At 41.0% G+C, this 23,345-nt stretch overlaps 1 protein-coding gene across 3 annotated transcripts in view; it reads left to right on the top strand.

Moving 5' to 3' along the window:
• The window catches only part of SPEN (spen family transcriptional repressor), a 101,759-nt gene that overhangs the window by 23,373 nt on the left and 55,041 nt on the right, over nucleotides 1–23,345 (top strand). For 2 of the 3 annotated variants that reach the window (XM_066375166.1, XM_066375167.1), the window contains exons 2-3: nucleotides 2,033–2,353; nucleotides 6,022–6,498. In XM_066375166.1, coding sequence (XP_066231263.1) covers nucleotides 2,033–2,353; nucleotides 6,022–6,498 — 798 coding nt within the window. The remainder of the gene's footprint in view (nucleotides 1–2,032; nucleotides 2,354–6,021; nucleotides 6,499–23,345) is intronic. The other variant, XM_066375168.1, reaches the window with a different exon arrangement.

The raw sequence follows: 23,345 nt of genomic DNA on the forward strand, positions 1-23,345 counted from the left end.
GATACAAAGAAAATAACTTCTTTGCAAACATAGTAGACAGTTTTTTGGATAAAAATGTGGACATGTGGTTTATCAAAAGGTTTTCTTAGCCTAACCAGTTGACCTGGGACACTGAGGACCCAGGTTCAAAATCCTGAGGTCGCTGGCTTAAGCGTGGGATCATCGACATGATCCCATGGTTGCTGGCCTGAAAGAGGAGTCATTGGCTTCACTGAATCCCTCCTTAAGGCACATATGAGAAGCAATTAGTGAATAACTAACGTGCTTGCAATTACAAGTTGATGCTTCTCATTTCTATCCCCCCCTCACATGCACACACACAAAGGTTTTCTTTTTTTTTTTTTTTAATTTTTATTAATTTTAATAGGGTGGCATCAATAAATCAGGGTACATATATTCAAAGAAAACATGTCCAGGTTATCTTGTCATTCAATTCTGTTGCATACCCATCCCCCAAAGTCAGATTGTGCTCTGTCACCTTCTTACCTAGTTTTCTTTGTGCCCCTCCCCTTCCCCCTCCCCCTCTCCCTCTCCCTCTCCCTCCTTCCCTCCCCCCCGCCCCCCTCCCTAACCACCACTCTCTTGTCCATGTCTCTTAGTCTCGTTTTTATGTCCCACCAATGTATGGAATCCTGCAGTTCTTGTTTTTTTCTGATTTACTTATTTCACTCTGTATAATGTTATCAAGATCCCACCATTTTGTTGTAAGTGATCTGATGTCATCATTTCTTATGGCTGAATAGTATACCATGGTGTATATGTGCCACGTCTTCTTTATCCAGTCTTCTATTTTTTTTTTTTTACAGTGATTAAAGCCTTTAAGCAAACTCTTGGCCAATACAGCAAGAATCCATAAAAGAGTAATGTCCTTAACATGTTCACCAAGTCCAAGTTGCCCAACACCATGCCAAATCCCTGAAAAATGCAACCCAACCCCAGTTCAGTCTGTTAGGAGCTGTCACTAGGAGCAGGAGTCCAGGACAAGTCCACCTCCAGAAAAAGTCCTCATGGCACTGGAATTGTCACAATTCTATACTTTGCAGCTCATGTCCAAGTCCCAGTGACCGCTGCTTCTAGCTGGTAATGATTCAGGTAGACTGGAAAAGCCATCTGCAGCATGTGTGGGGATGGAGCTTCTGTTCTCCTCTGCCTGGAGAGATGAGACCAGGTTGCTTTTCCCTGGAGCTCTGCGACTGTGGCTTGGTAAAGAGAACCTTGGGATACACTAAGCAGTCTCGGTGTGGCTTCTTTAGTGTTCCTTGGTTGAAGAGCCCTCTTAGTTCAGTCCAAAGTTGGTTTTTCCAGATGATAGTTCTTAAAATTATTCTGTAATCCACTTTGGTTCTGGGAGGTAGATGTTGGTACATCCGCCTACTCCAGCACCATCTTGTCTTCCACAAAGGTTTTCTTAGATTTATTAACTTACATGAAAAACAACTTTAATTATACCTATATTATAAATTTTAGCAACTTTCTTTTAACCCCCTGGAATAGAAAATTAAGTAGCAAAAATTACATTAAAAGAATTAGACTGTCATTTGTAAATGGACATACAAAATATTTGGTGTTATTTTGCCTTCAAGTAAGGACTATTTGAAATCATCTCATTTTTCAGTAAGATCATTTTCACGTAATGAATTAAATTAAAATGAATATAGAATAATTTTTAATTACAGTTTATTTTCTAACTAAATTACAGTTTAGTTACAGTTTTTAATAAAAACTTTTTAAGATTTCTAAGTTAACTTTGATCAATTTTAGGTTCAATATCCCTTTTTAGCATGTATAACTTCCTAAAACCATCTGGGACATTTATTGCACCTAAGTGTTATAGAAAGGTAAAAGGTAGTTTAGTAAATATTATACTTAAGAAATGAGAATAATAAAATGTGGAAAAAGATTCATAAATATTTGCCCCAAGAAAGAAAAATGTGAGTGTAAGAGCCACTTAAAATGTCACTTTATAACCCCTCCGCAATACTTTTGGAAAATTATTGATGTGCAACAATAATATTGACTCTATTTTTTCCAGATATGGCCGCGTGGAAAGTGTCAAAATTCTCCCTAAGAGGGGATCTGAAGGAGGAGTGGCTGCCTTTGTGGATTTTGTGGACATCAAAAGTGCACAGAAAGCTCACAACTCAGTCAACAAAATGGGAGATAGAGACCTACGCACGGATTATAATGAACCAGGCACCATTCCAAGTGCTGCTCGGGGATTGGATGATACAGTTTCCATAACATCTCGTAGTAGAGAGGTTTCTGGGTTCAGAGGAGGTGGTGGAGGGCCTGCGTATGGCCCGCCACCATCACTTCATGCACGAGAAGGACGTTATGAGCGGAGACTTGATGGGTAAGTTCCAAGGTTTCTGTAGGCAGGTATTTTGTATTTGATATGGTGAGAAACAGAAACTCATATTTAGGGGCCCCACATGGATTTAAAGTTTTGGGCATTCTCAATGTTTCCTATTTTGGGTTGGAAACGGAAGTGATTTCTATCCCAGTGGCTGGTATCTTATGGAATCATAGAGGATATTTCCTGCAGCTGGTTGGATATCTACTCCTGAGATATAAAGTGGTGGAAGATTTGTATGGCAGCATCATTTTTGGAGTTACCTGTCTTCTAGAATTAATTATTTCTTCTCTTGGATGATGTTAAGGCCTTTCTTGGATATATCCTTCTTACCTGATGGAGCTATTTGGCTACAGATTTTGTGGTTATACTATATGGAATATTTCTGGAATATTAGAGCCTACAGATTCTTTTAGAAGTTAATATCTGCTTCTCAGTTTTTACTACATGAAGTGTACAAATGAATTGGATTGTCACCAAAAATCCTAGCAGACCCTAATGATTCAATCACTTGGATTCTACAAACAATACTTAAACCTGGAAATGTATACTTGGAAGAAGAAGAATGAAGGCAGTGTTTGATTTTCCATTTTGGATCTACACAGTTTCCATGTTGGAATTATACTCTTTGATGGAATGGGGAAAATGATGGATGTTCCTAAATCCTGGAATATAGCCGTTCTTTTCTAATTTCTGGAATGTATGGGATGGTATGCAGTCAAGATTCCATTAGCCCAGGAGAAGAGGATTACTGTTTCCTTTCTTAAGTTGCTGCCCATTGAAAAGGTACTGTAGCTTTGAACATATGGTGACGATCAGTTGTGGATACAGCAATCAAAATTGACTGTGCTGGATGGCTACAAAGGTGAACTATTGGCGAGCAACTGTGCCTCATTTGGTGGAATCATAGAGGATATTTCCTCTTCTGTCAGCTGCCTGATTCATACTTAGGGCTGGAAATTTTTATGAATGTGGATTAATTTATAATTGTCTACTATCTCAAGAAAGAAGTCTGGGGGTTTGAGAGTTACAGTTTGTCTGGGACTACTTGCTTCCAGTGGAATTATTTTATCTGATCACTAAGATTTTTTTTCCTTGTGGTTCATCTAAATATCATTTGACACCCTTGCCCATTAAGAAGGTGGATTACCCCCATAAGAGGGGCCAAAATTGGGGAAGTTATGTTCACAATTCTCTCCCTAGATTTAATTGGGATTATAGGTCGTGTTTCCACACTTGGAAAAGGTTGGTATGTCCTGACCTGTGTATATTAGCTCCTCTCCTAACCCAAGTCAAGCTCTCTCTTTTTTTCTCACTAACTCTAGAAGTATTTAGTACTAATAGATGAATCAAAGAATAGCTATTAGATTTCAGCTCTGCTAGCTCTTGTGCCTGTCTTCTGTATCTTCCTAATGGATAAGAACTTTGCATATTTATAAAATATTAGTTGTAGCAGTAATTCTCCTAGAACTATTGCCTGTTGCTTCTGTTATATCGTTAATAACAACTTTCACTGATTAATATTTGATAGGGTGCTAATAGAATTATTTATGAAATTATCTCTTAAGTCTCAAAGGAAACTTTTCTTGTTTGTTAGACATTGAAATATCTATTCAAATTCCAGAAAGATAGTGAGTAAAAAGGAGAAAGTCATATAATACATTTAAGTACGAAAGATATTACTGACTTTTGTCCTACCAGTTGCTTTTCATGATAGCTACAAAAAACAAAACCAGCATACATAGGAAGGTATGTGGAAAATGACAATTAGTGCAGAAATTTGGAACCTAGGCATGCATTTGGGGACATACTATTGTGAAATTTTTGCCAGATATTTATTGGAGAGATTCTAATTCTTCTATATCTTTTACAATTTCTTAATCTCTTTTGATAGAAGATAGTTCCAAAGATAATGTTGGGAAGAAACTTAGCCTTAATTTGAAATTCAAGTGAAATGGTGTTTGAGGAACTCAGGGAATAAATTGTTTTCCTACAAAAGTACAAAATTTAAGATTTTTAAAATAGAGTTAGACATAGTTTTAAATATACTTCATTGCATGTGTATAATTGTACATGAAATAATTTTTGTATTCTTAGGTTGACAGACATCCTACAGAAAAATCTTTTTAAGTTAAACCATTGCTAATAGCAATCTTAGAGAATCTTACAGTTCCCAAAGTTGCCAAATTTCATCATAGGCAACTTGAGTATAGCTTAATCTAAGTGAACATATTTCCTGTATCTATTAAGTACATATATTAACAAGTTGATTCATGGAATAGGCATTTTAAAAGTTATGTGGAATTTGATAGCACGAAGAGATAAAATAACCTTTATTCTTTAATTAAATTTACCATAGACTAGCATGTGGCAACCCAATATTTTGATATTCTAAGTGTTTTTTTGTTTATTTTTCTTTCTTTTTCTTTTTTTTTTTGTATTTTTCTGAAGCTGGAAATGGGGAGAGACAGTCAGACAGACTCCCGCATGCGCCCCACCGGGATCCACCCGGCACGCCCACCAGGGGGCGATGCTCTGCCTCTCCGGGGCGTCGCTCTGTTGCGACCAGAGCCACTGTAGCGCCTGGGGCAGAGGCCAAGGAGCCATCCCCAGTGCCTGGGCCATCTTGGCTCCAATGGAGCCTCGCTGCGGGAGGGGAGGAGAGAGACAGAGAGGAAGGAGAGGGGGAGGGGTGGAGAAGCAGATGGGCGCTTCTCCTGTGTGCCCTGGCCAGGAATCGAACCCGGGACTTCTGCACGCCAGGCCGACGCTCTACCACTGAGCCAACCGGCCAGGGCCTTTATTTTTCTTTTTAAGATTTCATTTTTTGGCCTGACCTGTGGTGGCGCAGTGGATAAAGCGTCAACCTGGAAATGCTGAGGTTGCCGGTTCAAAATCCTGGGCTTGCCTGGTCAAGGCACATATGGGAGTTGATGCTTCCTGCTCCTCCCCCCTTCTCTCTCTCTCTCTCTCTCTCACTCTCTCTCCCTTCTCTATAATGAATAAATTAAAAAAAAATCTTAAAAAAAAAACACAATAAAAAAACCTTTAAAAAAAAAAAGATTTCATTTTTTAAAAATGATTGGGCATAGCAGTTTACATAATCTAGTAATTTTTGTAATTTCCAAGAAGGGTAAAGTTAATTAGAAAAAATAACCACTGAAAATTTTTTTCTAGACTTCTTTGAAAATGTCCTCCTATAGCTGAGACATACATTGCAATACGGCTTTCATTACTAAGTGGAAATTTTGCCTAAAATAAACATGCAAAGTAAACAGAAGTTCGGTATATGTTTTAATAAGATGAAAGTATAGAAAACTTTTATATTAAAATAAGTCTTTTCTTGTTCCATTAAACTTAAAATGAAAAGGAGGTAGTATATGTATATGTCTGTATATAAACCAGAAAATCCCTGACTTGCAGAACACTAGTCATGAAAGCCCAATATGCAATTAAAACAATGATTGCTCAGCTGTGAAAATAAGTTTTGGAGTCAGGTAAAATGTTAAGCTTTTTAGTGTTTGCTAACTAAGTAGGTTAATGCTGTTTAGAAAATGACCAGTTGCAAAGATACACAGTGCTGAAGTGAATGTTTGCATGATTTGCTTTTTAGTTTTGCTTGCTCCTTTCTGATTGATTAAATATTTTTCCCCCCTCCTAAAATGCAGGGCTTCAGATAACAGGGAGCGTGCTTATGAACATAGTGCCTATGGACACCATGAACGGGGGACGGGAGGATTTGATCGGACAAGACATTACGATCAGGATTACTATAGAGATCCTCGCGAGCGGACTTTACAACATGGGCTCTATTATTCTTCTCGGAGTCGAAGTCCAAACCGTTTTGATGCTCATGACCCCCGATACGAACCTAGGGCTCGGGAGCAGTTTACACTGCCCAGTGTGGTACACAGGGATATCTACAGGGATGATATTACCCGGGAGGTACGAGGCAGAAGGCCAGAGCGGAATTACCAGCACAGCAGGAGTCGGTCACCACATTCATCCCAGTCTAGAAATCAGTCTCCTCAGAGGCTGGCTAGCCAAGCGTCTAGACCCACAAGGTCCCCTAGCGGCAGCGGCTCTAGGAGTAGATCCTCCAGTAGTGATTCAATCAGCAGCAGCAGTAGTACCAGCAGTGACAGGTAGGTTAACAGCCTTTTGTTATAACGGACAAGCTGTTGAATAAATTGTCACAAATTCTTGACTAACACTGGTAATGGTTTTTAGCATAGTTCTCTTTTTAAAGAGAATAATTTTGGATCATGTATATAATGAATGAAAAAACTTATTAGTATGTGGCTATTGAATTAATCATTCTGTGAAGTACCTGAAGCTAAGTGATGATTTGCAAATACTATTTCATCCTCCAGATGCTTAATATTAAAAGTGTCCAAAAGGAAGAAAAGTGGTTAACTTTAGCTGTGAAGCAGATCTTGTGCCACTGATAATGTGATATTTTAAGTTTTTAGTTTCCTAAGTGCATAATACTTATTTCTGTTATTCTGGTTGAAAATTTGTAAAAACTGTTTAGTTAAAGGTATATTGATGAAGTAATATTGTTGACACATTTATTATCAGTGACTAAATCAACACACTTCAACTAATTTTAACATCAGGGTAGTAGCCAATTTCTAAACTCAAGTAGAAAAGCTTTAAATGCTGGTTGTAACTTGGCTGTTCACTAAGGCTGAGTCAGCTGATTTCATTAATTGGGAATATTTTTTTACAAAGGCATTTGTTTTAAAGATAAAACTAATACAGGTAATCTTAATAATACAGGAACGAGCTTAGACATTAGGTATGTATGTGGGCTTTGAAATCACAAATCTTTGCAGATGGTATGGTTTACTAATTTTATAATCTTGGACAAGTCATTTAAGCTGTCTAGGCCTCAGCTTTCTTACCTTTTACAAGAACTGCGCTTTATAAAGTAATTGTGAAGATCCAAGTGAAAATTTGTATAAAGTGCTTAGCTTGATGTCCTTATATATTAAATAAATACTATCCTTAATAATTGCTAACTATTATTACTTTAAATGTTGATACTTTGAGCATTTCCTATTTCTAGTTACTGTTACTTAATCTGTTAATCCTAAATATCTTAGTTTTAAGTTTAGATGTGTGTATTTGAAATTTATAGGATATGAATGATTTGACTTGATTAATATGCTCAGATTATTTTCTTTTAGTATTGCCTGCTTATTAATTGATTTAAGAAAAGTAAATGATCATATAATTGATGAACAGCTCCTTTTAGGCCTCCTAAATGTTTTAATTCACAATAATAAATGGAAACATTTTGTACATCTGTCTAGATATAATTACAAACATTTTGGAAGATGTTGCATATTACCATGAAGCAAGCCCCCTTTTTTAAACTTTTTTTTAAAGCATTTTAATTTTATTTATTTATTTTGTGACAGAGAGAGAGAGGAACAGACAGGAAGAGCGAGAGATGAGAAGCATCAATTCTTTGTTGTAGCACCCTAGTTGTTCATTGATTGCTTTCTGATATGTGCCTTGGAGGGAGGGACTGCAGCAGACGAAATGACCCCCTGCTTGAGCCAGTGACCTAGGGCTCAAGGTGGTGAGCCTTGCTCAAACCAGATGAGCCTGTGCTCAGGCTGGCAACCTCGGGGTCCCGAACCTGGGTCCTCCGCATCCCAGTCTGACACTATCCACTGCACCACCACCCAGTCAGGCGAAGCAAGCACTTAGTTTAGGAAATCAGAAGAGTTAGATTCTGGCTGTAGCCTTGTAGCTTTGTGACATGGATGAGAATCCTTAACTTCTCTTGATTTCATTGGTTATATTGTCAAGATAAATGATTGACAAGCTTCATTTGAACTCCTTAAATTGATTATAAAATCTTGATATGCCCCATTTTCTCTTCTGTAGAATTATCTAAGATACTTAAGTTTTAGTCATTTTTCCCAAACCTACCTAATTAAAGGGATGCCACTGCATTACATTGGATCAAAACTGATTGAAAAGCCAATGGATTGTAGAGGTGTTGAAGTTAGAGGAGAAACACGATACAAGACCTTCAGAACTGCACTGTACTTATGTGGGGAAATTACAGTGTTTCGGGATTTGTCATCGTAGGCTCAAAAGTTTGAAACCAGAGGTGTTATGATGAATCAGTCATGCTCTGTTTACAGAATCAAAAGAGGAGTGGTATGCCTCTTAATATTTACAGTCAGAAAGGTAACTGCCGCAGAGGCAGGATGAGCTTAGAAAATCTACATGGCGACTAAATTACATCATAGAGGGTATTTCCTCTTCTGTCAGCTGTCTGATTCACATTTAGGTCTGGAAATTTTTATGATTTAGGGCTATGAAGGATATGTAAGACTTTAGCAAAAAGAGAAAGGAGTTTTAGGCTACACATGGGAACATTGGTGGGTGGAAGGAACAACTTGAAGAGATACAGGTGGGTGGAAGGATGTTTTGAGAATAACAGATAATTTAGAATAACTTAACCACACTAATGATTTGGGGTTTTATTCTTTATACAGAGATGAACCATTGAGGGATTTTGAGATGAGAGATATCTTGTTGAGATCTGTGCTTTAGAAAAGGCATCTAGTGACTTCAAATACAAAAGATACTGGTTAGGAGGCTATTTCAGTAGCTTGGAGAAGAATAATTTTAGACTGTGAGAGTGCCTAACTAGGGACAAGTTGGGAAATACATTGTGTTAAGAATCTGATTATAGCCTGACCTGTGATGGCACAGTGGAGATAGTGTTGACCTGGAATGCTGAGGTCGCCTGTTCAAAACCCTGGTCAAGGCACTTATGGGAGTTGATGTTTCCTGCTTGACCAGACAAGCCTGGTCAAGGCACGTATGGGAGTTGATGTTTCCTGCTCCTTCCTCTTCTCTCTTTCTCTCTCTCTCTCTCTCTCTCTCTCAAAATGAATAAATAAAATCTTAAAGAAGGAAAGCCACTTTGTTTGTGGTACTTTGTTAAAAAACATTTTTTAAAAATTTGATTATAAATGAAATGCTGTTGGGCATATAGGACATTTATTGGAAATTGTTTTGTGTGCAGGTATTGGAATCAGAATATAAGCAACAGCATTCACTTTTTTTCTCCAGTGCCTTGCACAGTTCTGAGCATGCAGTGCACTTAATAAATGTTTAGTGATCAAATAAATGAGTTCTTTAAGCCTGCCAAAAAAAAAAAAATCCAATTATGGAGCCTGCCCAGGTGGTTCAGTGCATAGAGCGTTGTCCTGGCATGCTAAGGTTGTGGGTTTGATCCCTAGTCAGAGCATATACTATGACAACAACCAATGAGTTCACAACTAAGTGGAACAATGAGTTGGTCTCTCTCTCTCTCTCTCTCTCTCTCTCTCTCTCTTTCTTTCCCTTTCTTTCCCGCCCTCCCTCTCCTTTTTTCTCAAAATCAGTGGAAAATAATTTTTAAAAATTTGATTATGTTAATTTATGAAAACCAGAAAGAACTTTTAAGAGACACAGACAGGAAGAAGGAAGAGAGATAAGAAGCATCAACTCATAATTGTGGCACCTTAGTTGTACACTGATTGCTTTTCATATGTGCCTTGACTAGGGGTGAGAGGGGGCCTCCAGCTGAGCCAATGACCCCTTGTTCAAGTCAACAACCTTGGGTCTCAAGCCAGCAACCATGGGGTCATGTCCATGATCCCACGCTCAAGTTGGTGACCCTGCTGTGCTCAAGCTAGAGACCTCGGGGTTTTGAACCTGGGTCCTCAATGTTCCAGGCTGATGCTGTATCCACTGTATCACTACCTGGTCAGGCCAGAATGAACTTTTTAAAAAAATTTATTCATTTTAGAAAAGAGACAGAGAGAGCGAGAAAGGGGGGGGGGGGGAGCAGGAAGCATCAACTCCCATATATGCCTTGACCAGACAAGTGCAGGGTTATGAACCCACGACCTCAGTGTTCCAGGTCGATGCTTTATCCACTGCGCCACCACAGGTCAGGCCAGAATGAACTTTAATGGTGGACTTTTCACTACTACTCTGTAACAACAAGACCAGGCCCTTACACACTACAGAGCGAGTATATTGGTCTTTCTCAGAGTATGTGTTCAACAAATAGTTGAAATACTGAGATATACAATTTCTTTTTTTTTTTTTTTTGACAGCCAGAGAGTCAGAGAGAGGGATAGATAGAGACAGACAGACAGGAAGGGAAAGAGATGAGAAGCATCAATTATTAGTTTTTTGTTGTGGCATTTTAGTTGTTCATTGATTACCCTCTCATATGTGCCTTGACCCGGGGGCTACAGCAGACTGAGTAACACCTTACTCAAGCCAGTGACCTTGGATCCAAGCTGGTGAGCTTTGCTCAAACCAGATGAGCCCGTGCTCAAGCTGGTGACCTCGGGGTCTCGAACCTGGGTCCTCCGCATCCCAGTCTGACGCTCTACCCACTGCGCCACCACCTGGTCAGGCAGGAATTGAAGAACTTGAAGTTGAATTAGTTCATAAACTTCCCTAATATCTCAAAGTACTTTTAAGTGAGCTTTGATTCCAAGTTTTTTTTTTTAAGCAAGGGAGAGAGGCAGTGGGGGGGAGGGTGAGACAGACAGGGACAGACAGACAGACAGGAAGTGAGAAGAATCAGAAGCATCACCTTTTCATTGCAGCACCTTAGTAGTTCATTGATTGCTTTCTCCTACGTGCCTTGACTGGGGGGCTACAGCCGAGCAAGTGACTCCTTGCTCAAGCCATTGACCTTGGGCTCAAGTTGGTGACCTCAGGATTTCAAACCTGAGTTCTCAGCATCCTAGGCTGATGCTCCATCCACTGTGCCACTATTTGGTCAGGCCCAAGTTGTTTATTTTAATCACAGCCAGAGGTGATTGTATTGTCTCTAAGTCTCTGAACTTGGAGGGGAGAAAAATGACATATTTTTCCTAACCTAAAACTGAAATTAAGCATTGAATTGGGTTTATAATCATTGTTACTGGGATATTATTTGTTTGTTTGTTTTGGTGACAGAGAGAGGGACAGCCAGACAGGAAGGGAGAGTTGAGAAGTATTCATTCTTCGTTGCAGCACCTTAGTTGTTCATTGATTGCTTTCTTATATGTGCCTTGACAGGGGGTAGGGGAGTGGTTACAGCAGACCGAGTGACTTCTTGCTCAAGCCAGCAACCTTGGGTTCAAGCTGGTGAGCTGTGCTCAAACCAGATGAGCCCTCACTCAAGCGGTGACCTTGGGGTTTCGAACCTGGGTCCTCTGCATCCCAGTTCGACACTCTATCCACTGCGCCACATCCGGGTCAGGCAGAATATAGGTTTTTTTTTTGGTGACAGAGTTAGAGGAACAGATAGGGACAGACAGCCAGGAAGGAAGAGAGATGAGAAGCATCAATTCTTTGTTGCGGCACCCTGGTTGTTCACTGATTATTTTCTCATATGTGCCTTGACCCAGGGGGCTACAGCAGACCGAGTGACTCTGCTTGAGCCAGCGACCTTGATCTCAAGCTGGTGAGCCTTGCTCAAACCAGATGAACCTGTGCTCAAGCTGGCAACCTCAGGGTTTCAAATCTGGGTCTTCCGTGTCCCAGTCCTATGCTTTATCCACTGTTCTATTGCCTGGTCAGATGAGAAGCATCAACTCATTACTGTGGCACCTTAGTTGCTCATTGACTGCTTTCTCATATATGCCTTGACCAGAAGGCTACAGCAGACTGAGTGACCTCCTGCTTGAGCTAGCGACCTTAGGCTCAAGCTGGTGAGGTTTGCTCAAACCAGATGGGCCCACGCCCAAGCTGGTGACCTCGGGGTCTTGAACCTGGGTTCTCTGTATCCCAGTCCAATGCTCTATCCACTGCGCCACCGCCTGACCAGTCCAGGATATTGTTATTTTTAAGAATTTTTTTCCCTCCTTTTCCAAGTGAGAGGACGGGATATAGACTCCTGCATGTACCCCAACCGGGATATACCTGGCAGCCCCTGTCTGAGGCCGATGCTCTGTTCATCTGGGCCCATGCTTGCAACAGCTATTTTTAGCACCTGAGTCAGAGGTTTCACGGAGCCATCATCTACACCTGAGCAGTGCACTCCAACCAATCGAGCCATGGCTGTGGGAGGGGGGGAGCGAGAGAGAAGGAGAAGGGGAGTAGAAGCAGATGGTTGCTTCTACTGTGTGCCCTGACTGGGTATTGAACCCTGGACATTGACACACCAGGCTGATGCTCTACCACTGAGCAAACCAGCCAGGGTGGGGATATTGTTATTAAACTCAATGTTAGGTGTTATTTAGTATTACTAAAGATATATTACACCTGATCTGTGGTGGCACAGTGGATAAAGCGTCAACCTGGAATGCTGAGGTTGCTGGTTCGAAACCCTGGGCTTGCCCAGTCAAAGCACATACAGGAAACAACTACTACGAACAGATGCTTCCTGCCCCCCCCCCCCCCAGTAAATAAAATCCAGAGAAGATATATTACTATGTCACAAAAATTTAAACATTTTGTCAGAATAACTGGTTTTATTTAACAAATACTGCTTCTTTTGTGCACCAAATTTATAGAATAAGATAGCAGGTTGTATAGCACACCAAGAATAGAACCAGTTCGGGCCCTGGCTGGTTTGCTTAGCAGTAGAGTGTTGGCCTGGCGTGTGGAAATCCCAATTCGATTCCTGGCCAGAGCACACAGAAGTGCCCATGTGCTTCTCCACCCTTCCCCCTCTCCTTTCTGTCTGTCTCTCTCTTCTCCTGCAGCCAAGGCTCCATGGGAGCAAAGTTGGCCCGGGCACTGAGGATGGCTGTATGGTCACCACCTCTGGCGCTAGAATGGCTCCAGTAGCAATGGAACAACCTCCAGATGGGCAGAGCATTGCCCCCTGGTGGGCATGCTGGGTGGATCCTAGCCAGGTGCATGCAGGAGTCTGTCTCTCTGCCTCTGCGCTTCTCTCACTTCAGAAAAATACAAAAAAAAAAAAAAAAGAATAGAACCAGTTTGAATTAAACACTGACTATGGCTAATCCAAAACAGAAAAGCTACATGTCTAATTAAGAGTTACTATGTAATTAAAATAACCTGGGTATCTATGGCTAGGTGCATCTTTACAGTTTCATTAAAGGCAGCCCCATTTTCTGACTTCTTAAAATTTTGGAAGGCTTCTGGTCAGCCATTTTTCTTTTTGTTTCTCTGAAGCCTGTTTATTTAAAGAAGAATATGTCAACTAAGAAAACTTTTTGTGACAGAGACAGAGGAACATAGAGAGGGACAGATAGGGACAGACAGACAGAAAGGGAGAGAGATGAGAAGCATCAGTTCTTCATTGAGGTACCTCAATTGTTCATTGATTGCTTTTTCATATGTGTCTTGACCGGGGGCTACAGCAGAGCGAGTGACCCATTGCTCAAGCCAGTGACCTTGGACTTCAAGCCAGCAACCTTTGAGCTGAAGCCGCAACCTTGGGGTTTTGAACCTGGGTCCTCTGTGTCCCAGTTCAATGCTGTATCCATTGTGCCACTGTTTGGTCGGGCTAGAGGAAAACTTAAAAATGCATACAGTGGGCGACTTTTTTTTTTAAGACTTTTTATTAATTTTTTAGAGAGAGAGAGAGAAGTGGGGGAGGAGCAGAAAGCATCAACTCCCATATGTGCCTTGACTAGGCAAGCCCGGGGTTTTGAACTGGCGACCTCAGTGTTCCAGGTTGACACTTTACCCACTGTACCACCACAGGTTAGGCCAGGCGTGCCCAACAGTTTTTGCCCCTGGCCTAGATTAGAAAGAAAACTTTTTTCACGGGATGGATGAAATATTAAAATTAAAAAATGTTAAATACAGCCTGACCAGGTAGTGGCACAGTGGATAGAGTGTTGGACTGGGATGTGGAGGACCTAGGTTCGAGACCCCGAGGTCGCCAGCTTGAGCATGGGCTCATCTGGTTTGAGCAAGGCTCACCAGCTTGAGCCCAAGGTCGCTGACTGGCTTGAGCAAGGGGTCACTCGCTCTGCTATAGCCCCCGGGTCAAGGCACATATAATCAATCAATGAACAACTAAGGAGCTGCAAGGAAGAATGGATGTTTCTCATCTCTCTCCGTTCCTGTCTGTCCCTATCTGTCCCTCTCCCTGACTCTATCTCTGCCACAAGAAAAAAAAAAGTTAAATACAAAAACGATTCTTTTAAGTAAACAAAATTTTATTATGTAATTTGTTTATGAATAAATGTGAGTGAAAGAAATTTTAATATACAATATTATTTTAACAAAAATATTACATACCGTATAAATATCCAAATTGTATCACAATCAATCGAAACAATATGTAATTAATAGAATGAGCTTGAAGGGGTTATATCACAAATAAAACAATTATTTCGTTTTACAGACAGCCTGGACACGTTTTTAGTTAACAACTGCAGCTATTGTCTATGCTGCAATGCCACTTGATTCAACACACTTGACCACAGAAAGAAATAACAAATTGTTTGACCTTGGGTGCGCACTGGCAAACTCTGCCTAAAAGAATGTGGGTTTCACATCGCCAGTAAACGTCAAACAGTTCATATCAAGTACGGACGAGTACAAAAGTTGTAAATCTTTATAATGGAATTTTAAAATAAAGTATCGCGAATCCATTTGACCAAATATTGGAATTTAACCCTCCCTAGATTAGTCACACGCGGAATTCTTTTCTGCATATCACTGTCTTCTTAAATATCTCTTTCCAATAATCAAAGACGCTTTTGCTTCTGAGTAGCTGAGATTTTAAAGTAGTGAAGAATATTAAAAAAATTTAATCACGGGCTGCATAAATTCATTATGCAGGCCAGATCTGGCCTGCGGGCTGTATGTTGGCCATGCCTGGGTTAGGTTATAGTGGGTGACTTTTAATTGTCTTGTCTCTGTGACTTTCAGTAAAAAATGTTGCCTTAAATTATACTTAGTTAACTGAAAAATATCAGAATTTTAGAGTATTCTTTAAAATTTTTTTTAAATGTATTGATTTTTTTTTAAAGCTTAGTCTTTTTTTTTTTAATTTTATTTATTTATTTATTTTTTACAGAGACAGAGAGTGAGTCAGAGAGAGGGATAGACAGGGACAGACAGACAGGAGTGGAGATGAGAAGCATCAATCATCAGTTTTTCATTGCGCGTTGCAACACCTTAGTTGTTCATTGATTGCTTTCTCATACGTGCCTTGAGAGCGGGCTTTCAGCAGACTGAGTAACCCCTTGCTGGAGCCAGCGACCTTGGGTTCAAGCTGGTGGGCTTTTGCTCAAACCAGATGAGCCCGCACTCAAGCTGGCGACCTTGGGGTCTCAAACCTGGGTCTTCTGCATCCCAGTCCGACGCTCTATCCACTGCACCACCACCTGGTCAGGCAAAAATTTATTGATTTTTAAAGAGACAGAAACACTGATTTGTTGTTCCACTTATTTATTTATGCATTCATTGGTGGTTTCTTGTATGTGCCCTTACTGGGGATCAAACCTGCAACCTTGGTGTATTGGAACGACACTAACCAACTGAGTTACCTGGCCAGGGCACAACCTTTCTTCTGAAGTAGATTTTAAGAATTGAAATAGATATTTAAATAATGTATTTGAGGAAATTTCCTGAGTTTTTCCTTGTATAGTTGTTAACATTATTAGAATTATTTTTGAATTATCCTAAGTTGGAAGGTACAAGGAAGAAACGGGACAGGACGGAAAGAGAAACACACGGAATCAGTTCTTGGGCAGGGAAACTGGCATGTGAAATAATAACCTTTGTGGTCTTTCTTTAAAGTAACCATGAAAAAAAAAAAATAAAGTAACATGAAGCATATAGAACATTGAGCAGTCACTTTTCGACACTGATGCTGTACTAAGATATGGCATGCTTTATGCCCCTCTCTTGTCCAATATATTAGCTATGCGTTAGAGTAATTTACTTTTTTATAAATTAGAAGAGAAAGTTTATTTAGAAGGTTACAGAGGTAGTAGAAGTGAGCCAACTAGGTTGCATAGGCTTAGGAAACAAGTTACAGAACAAAAAAGAGGGGGGCCCTTGGCACTTAGGGGAGAGAAAGGCAAAGGTATACTTGAGGGGAAGAGGATGCGGAAGAAAAAGGTCTGGATGTGCTCCTGAGAGGGAGAGAGCCTAGAATAATTTACTTTTTATTGAGAGGGAAATGAAAAATATTTTTTACTGCTGGTATTGTAGAACTTGTTTGTATATTTCTTTAAAATTATGCTTTGAGTAAATGTAAAAAAAGTCTACAACCCTACTTATTTTTATTAATGCTAGAAAGCTTATTTTGCCTGAGTTATAAATAGTAATTAGAATATTGAACAAATTCTGGACATTGATAACAGATATAGTTAAAAGGAATGTGACCCTTTTAGCTAATAAAGTATTAGCTTGGAAATCCCTAATAAGCATTTTTTAATGCTTATTTTATTGATTTTTTTTTTTTTTTTTTTAATAAGAGTAGAAGGGAGAAAGCAGGAAAGAGTCAGGAACATCTGTTCTGGATGTGCCCTGACTGGGGATGGAACTGGCAGCCTCTGTGCTTCCACTGTGCTCTAGCCTGTGGCACAGTGGATGGAGTGTCTGCCTAGAGCACTGAGGTCGCTGGGCTTGCCTGGTAGGGGCAGGTGTGGGAGTTGATGCTTCCTGCTCCTCCCCTCTTCTCTCTCTTTCTCTCTTTCTCTCTCTCTCTCTCTCTCTCTCTCTCTCTCTCTCTCTCTCTCTCTCTCCCCCCTCTCTAAAAATGAATGGATAAAATCTAATAAAAAAGTTATATAATAGCACACTATATATTAAAAAAAAAAAAAAAGACTGTGCTCTAACTAACCGAGCTATCCGGCCAGGGCAATTTTTAAAAAATTTTTTTTTTAAATACCAGTTCTGTCCTGGCCAGAGCATTGGCTGGATACCAACAAAAGTGGATTCGATCCCTGGTCAGGGCACGTGCAGGAATAGATCAGTGTTTCTTTCCTTCCCTCCTCCTCTTCCTCCCCCCTCCTTGCCCCTCCTCCTCCTTATCCCCCTCCTCTCTAAAATCAATTTTAAAAACAGACCAATTCTGCTAATTTTGTGAATAATCTAGACGTTATAGATTTTAGTTACCAAGAGGAGGAATTTTATTAAAATAATCTGTGTTTTTTTTTAAATTTTATTTATTCTTATTTAAAAGAAACAATTTAAAGGTAACCTGACCAGGCAATGGTGCAGTGGATAGGGCTTCAACCTGGGATGCTGAGGATCCAGATTCAAAACCCTTGGGTCACTAGCTTGAACACAGGTTCACCAGCTTGAGTTGAGTATGGGATCATAGACATGACCCTATGGTCACTGGATTGAGCAAGGGTCACTGACTTGGCTGGAGCCACCAGTCAAGGCACTTATGAGAAGCAATGAAAAACTAAAGTGCCACAACTGCTTCTCATCTCTCTTCCTTCCTGTCTGTCTCTCTCTCTCACACACACACTAAAAAAAAAACCCCCAAAACATTTAAAATATATCTTTTTTTTATCCTTTATTTTTATTTTTTATCTTTTTTTAGTGAGAGACAGGAAGGGAGCCGGGAGGGAGGAGAGAGATGAGAAGCATCAACTTTAGTTGCTTCCCTTTAGTTGTTCATTGATTGCTTCTTATACATGCCTTGATGGGGGTGGGGGTCTCAAGGTGAGCCAGCAACCTTGAACTCAAGCCAGTGATTCTGTACTCAAGCTGGTTACCTCAGGGTTTTGAACTGGGGACCTCAGCATTCCAGGTTGATGCTCTTATCAACTGTGCCACCACAGGTCAGACTCAGTTTTATTTACTTACTTGAGAGACAGACAGACATCTGTTTATCTGTTCCTGTATGTCTATCTGACGGGATTAAACCTGCGACCCTCTGGTTTGGGACAATGCTCGAACCAACTGAGCCAGTCAGGGCTTTTGGTGTGATTTGTAGGGGAAGTTTTGCAGTTTGTTTATTTTAGTTACGAGAGATAATTTCCTCTCAGGTTCATGTAGGAAAATTTTCAAGATTTCTGACATCTTTCAGTCTGTGAAAGAATATGATGAGGCTGAAAAGCTGAGAGGAAACCCATTGGGAATGGTGCCATGGCATGTATCAAAGTGATACTGACAGTGTACCTTTCTTCCCTCTTAGTTTACAAGTAAACTTATTTAGAATGTTGATTGAAGGAAGAAATGATTGCTCATTTTATTTAACTGGCTATATGATTTGCTATGAAACTGTCAGGTTTGGCAACAGTTTGAGTACATATGTTAAGTAAAAGTTTCTTAAAATGTTAAAGGAATTACTAATTAGCGGTTTTTGGTGATTATTGCAATGTTTAATTCTAAAAACATATGTGACTGAATTTCTGTCATCAACAGTGATCTTATTTATAATGATAAATAAGCAGATGCCTGACCTGTGGTGGCGCAGGGGATGAAGCATGGACCTAGAATGCTGAGGTCGCTGGTTCGAAACCCTGGACCTGCCTGGTCAAGGCACGTGGGAGTTGATGCTTCCTGCTCTTCCCCTCCTTCTCTGTCTCTGTGTCTGTCTCTGTCTCTCTCCTCTCTAAAATGAATAAAAAAATAAGATAATTTCTGGATTCAATTGGAGGTAAAATTTTGTTGTACTTGCTTCCTTATTTTTCAGATATCTTTTGTAGATACAAAATAGTTTGTATTTTTCTAATCAGAAAAAAGTTACTATGACTAAAATAATGCCTTTTAATCTCAGAATAAATTATCTAGGCCCTGGCCGGTTGGCTCAGCGTAGAGCATTGGCCTGGCCTGTGGAAGTCTCGGGTTCGATTCCCAACCGGGGCACGCAGGAGAAGCTCCCATCTGCTTCTCCACCCTTCCCCCTCTCCTTTCTCTCTCTCTCTCTTCCCTTCCCACAGCCAAGGCTCCATTGGAGCAAAGTTGGCCTCCTCAGGCTCTAGAATGGCTCAGATTGCAGCAGAACAATGGCCCGCCGAGCATCGCCCCCTGGTGGGCATGCTGGGTGGATCGCGGTTGAGCACATGCTGGAGTCGGTCTGTCTGTCTCCCCCCTGCTTATCATTTCGGAAAAAGACAAAAAATATCTATCTATCTATCTATCTATCTATCTATCTATCTATCTATCTAAGTGAAGTTAAACCATATTTGCACAATTGATGATTAGAAATGATTTTATTTTTCTCCTGGCTCTTTTGTTTGCAGCTGCATAGGATTGAAGTGAGAGTAGAAATTAATTAAATTGGTTTTATTACAGAGTACCAACCTTTCTCCTCTTTGCCACTGTTTATACCTGTCAGTTTGAGATCACTCACTTAAATTGAAAAGGGATTTTTGGGTACTCTCCGGGTGTAAAGAGAAGATACCTGTGCTCAGAGACCATTAAATATAAATTAGGCAAACTAAAATGTGAGAATCAGTGATTAGATGTTTATTGATTTTGGGGAATAATAAGTGAGGTCTGTTTTAGGAGCAATCAGGACTTTAAGGAGGAAACAGTAAAAGTTTATCTAAGCCTTTAAGATGCTGAAGTCAAGAATAATATGCTTAGAAGGGATGTTTCTTTATCGTTTGTCCCTTATTTTCATTTAAAATGAAAATGTTTGCACTATTATTATTATTATTTGTATTTTTCTGAAATGAGAAGCAGGGAGGCAGATAGATAGACTCCTGCATGTGCCTGATCAGGATTCACCCAGCATGCCCACAAGGGGGCAATGCTCTGCCCGTCTGGGTCCTTGCTCCATTGCAACTGGGGCCATTCTAGAACCTGAGGCAGAGGCTATAGAGCCATCCTCAGCGCCTGGGCCAACTTTGCTCCAATGAAGCCTTGGCTTCAGGAGGGGAAGAGAGAGAGAAAAGGAGAGGGGGAAGGGTGGAGAAGCAGATGGGCGCTTCTCCTGTGTGCCCTGGATTGGAATCAAACTCAGGACATCCACACGCCAGGCCGACGCTCTGCCACTGAGCCAACCAGCCAGAGCTTACACTCTTATTTTAAACCTAAGTAAAATACCATATATTGCTTTGTATAGCTGATTTATTAATTTTTTTTATTTCACAACCATTCTTTGCCTGTTTCATTAAATTTCATCTTGCCTCACTTTTACTTTTTTAGATAGTTGAAATTATCTGAGATTTCAAAAGGGAGAATGTTTTGCTGAAAGTCAGTGTTAGGAATGAAGTGTATTCATTGTTTTGGACCTTTTGGGCTATTAAATGAAGTTTTTTATCTTGAAATTTGCAATTCTTATTTGTGATGGGATTCAGTAAAAGCCAATTTGTGATGGGTTTTATCGATTGTGTAATTAACTAGTCTTTCTCCTTGAAATGTTGGTATTTAAGTTCTTTAAAAAGGAGGGAGAAGGGGTCTGACCTGTGGTGGCACAGTGGATAAAGCGTCGACCTGGAAATGCTGAGGTCGCCGGTCCGAAACCCTGGGCTTGCCTGGTCAAGGCACATATGGGAGTTGATGCTTCCAGCTCCTCCCCCCCCTTCTCTCTCTCTGTCTCTCTCTCTCTCTCTCTCTCTCTCTCTCTCTCTCCCTCTCCTCTCTAAAATGAATAAATAAAAAACTAAAAAAAAAACCCCAGTTCACAGTTGTACACCCATTTAAAAAAAAAAAAAGGAGGGAGAAGGGTTGGTGGGGGGGAAAAAAGAGAACAGACACATTAATGTGCCTGCAATCCTGGAGAAAACTGTTAGATTAAAATGTAGGTTGGCCTTACCTCTGGTGGCGCAGTGGATAAAGCGTCAACCTGGAAACACTGAGGTTGCCGGTTCAAAACCCTGGCTTGCCTGGTCAAGGCACATATGGGAGTTGATGCTTCCTGCTCCTCCCCCTTCTCTCTTTCTCTCTCTCTCTCTCCCCCCTCTCTCCCCTCTCTCCTCTCTAAAATGAATAAATAAATTTTGAAAATAAAAATGTAGCTTGGTTGGTTAGAGATCATCGGGAAGCTCAAAGGTTGCCAGTTTGATCCCCGGTCAGGGCACATACAGGAGCTACTTGCTCGGTGTTCCTGTCTCTCTCTCTCACTGAAGTCAATAAATAAAAATTGTTTAAAATGTACATTAAGGCCCTGGCTGGTTGCCACTGGATAGAGCACCGGCTGAGCATGTGGATATCCTGGGTTCGATTCCTGGTCAGAGCACACAGGGGAAGTGACCATCTGCTTCTCTCCCCCTCTCTCTCCTCTTTCTCTTCCTCTTCTCCTCCCTCAGCCCCTCAGTTGGTGTGCACATTGGCCCAGGCACTGCGGATGCTCGGTTGGTTGGTCTGAGTGCTGTCAGCCTCAGGTGCTAAAAATAGCTCAGTTGATTGGAGCATTGGGCCCATAGAGGGGGAGGAGATTGCCCAGTGGAGCCAGTCAGGGTGCACGTGGAAATCCATCTCATTATTTCCCCTCCTCTCACTTAAAAAAAAATTACATTGTCTTACCACCCTTTAAGTAGCTGCCTTACTACTACTATCCCAAAAAGTAAGCATTTGCTCCTTCCCTTCTTAATGCAGTTTTGGGGCTGTTTAGGAGAATGGAATGACTGTTTAACTGTGCTTTAGAATAAAGTGGACACCAAGTATAAAAAAAAAAACCACACACACACACACACACACACACACACACTGTTTAACTGTGCTTTAGAATAAAGTGGACACCAAGTATAAAAAAAAAACCACACACACACACACACACACACACTTTTTGTATTTTTCTGAAGCTGGAAACGGGGAGAGACAGCCAGACAGACTCCCGCATGCGCCCGACCAAGATCCACCCGGCACGCCCACCAGGGGCGACGCTCCGCCCACCAGGGGGCGACCAGAGCCACTCCAGCTCCTGGGGCAGAGGCCAAGGAGCCATCCCCAGCGCCCAGGCCATCCCCGCTCCAATGGAGCCCCGGCTGCGGGAGGGGAAGAGAGAGAGAGGAAGGAGGGGGGGGCGGAGAAGCAAACGGGCGCCTCTCCCATGTGCCCTGGCCGGGAATTGAACCCGGGTCCCCCGCACGCCAGGCCGACGCTCCACCGCTGAGCCAAATGGCCAGGGCCAAAAATACACATATTTTTAAAATTTTACTAGTATTTTTTCCATTCCCATCAGTAGCAGTCAAACCAGAGATCACTTGAAGAGCCCACATTTTTGAAACATTCATTTCTAGGCTGCTATGTAGTTTGTTGTTGGGCAATAAGCTACATACAATCTTCTGTCTTTTGGGATCTATTAGCCAGACAAGCCTTTTGTTCTAAATATGGAAAATGGAAGTGTGTTTGCTTCTAATTGCTCTGCTGGGCGGTAACTTCTATCACAGAGATCTATAAATAGATTGTTTTCCTTTCTGGTTTTCCTTTTTTGTCAAGTAGAGCATTTCAATAAGGTTTTCTAGAGGTATAGGTGTTATCAGTGTTATGGAATAATTCAGTAGGCAGTCAGTTTTGAAAACAAGTGCTGGGCTCAGCCCTATTCTGTATCAGGAGCCTGCTTTCATTTAAGTCCCTCTGCTGCTAGGGAAATGAGAACAAGGTAGACTTAGCTCTGAGAGTAAATGAGGAGAGCTCATTGTATGCTGCCTGGGCAGCCAGTGTGTCTAAATATTGTAGGGAAAGCTAGGAACTGCTTGTTTTTGACTCAAACCAGCCTAAACTGGAATCATCCAGTTTGAGTTGGCTGCTTGCCACCTCCCAGAGGCTTCCTTATTCTGCCAGAGTTTCTGCCTGGGCTCTGTGCTGTGACAGGGCAGGCTGTAGGGATCAGCAGCTGGAAGTGGCTGCCAGTTAACCAGGTTTGGTTCTAGGGAGGAGGCATTTCTTGGACACAGCAAGGAGCTGAAGACTAGAGTTGGTGTGAACTCTCATTATTTTCAATATGTCTTTCCATTATTACTCCCTTGCTTTAACTGAAACTTGTTGTCTTCTGCCCTGTAGTACCTAAAGTATTAAGAAACAGCTTTGGCCATACCACCACTGCTTGAGTACCTCACAGCATGCTCTACATTTGGTGCTAAAGAATTTGACCAAAATTTTATTTCATTACTTCATAAAGTTT

The sequence above is a fragment of the Saccopteryx leptura genome, chromosome 3, assembly GCF_036850995.1.
Source record: "Saccopteryx leptura isolate mSacLep1 chromosome 3, mSacLep1_pri_phased_curated, whole genome shotgun sequence".
NCBI classification, from domain to species: Eukaryota; Metazoa; Chordata; class Mammalia; order Chiroptera; family Emballonuridae; genus Saccopteryx; species Saccopteryx leptura.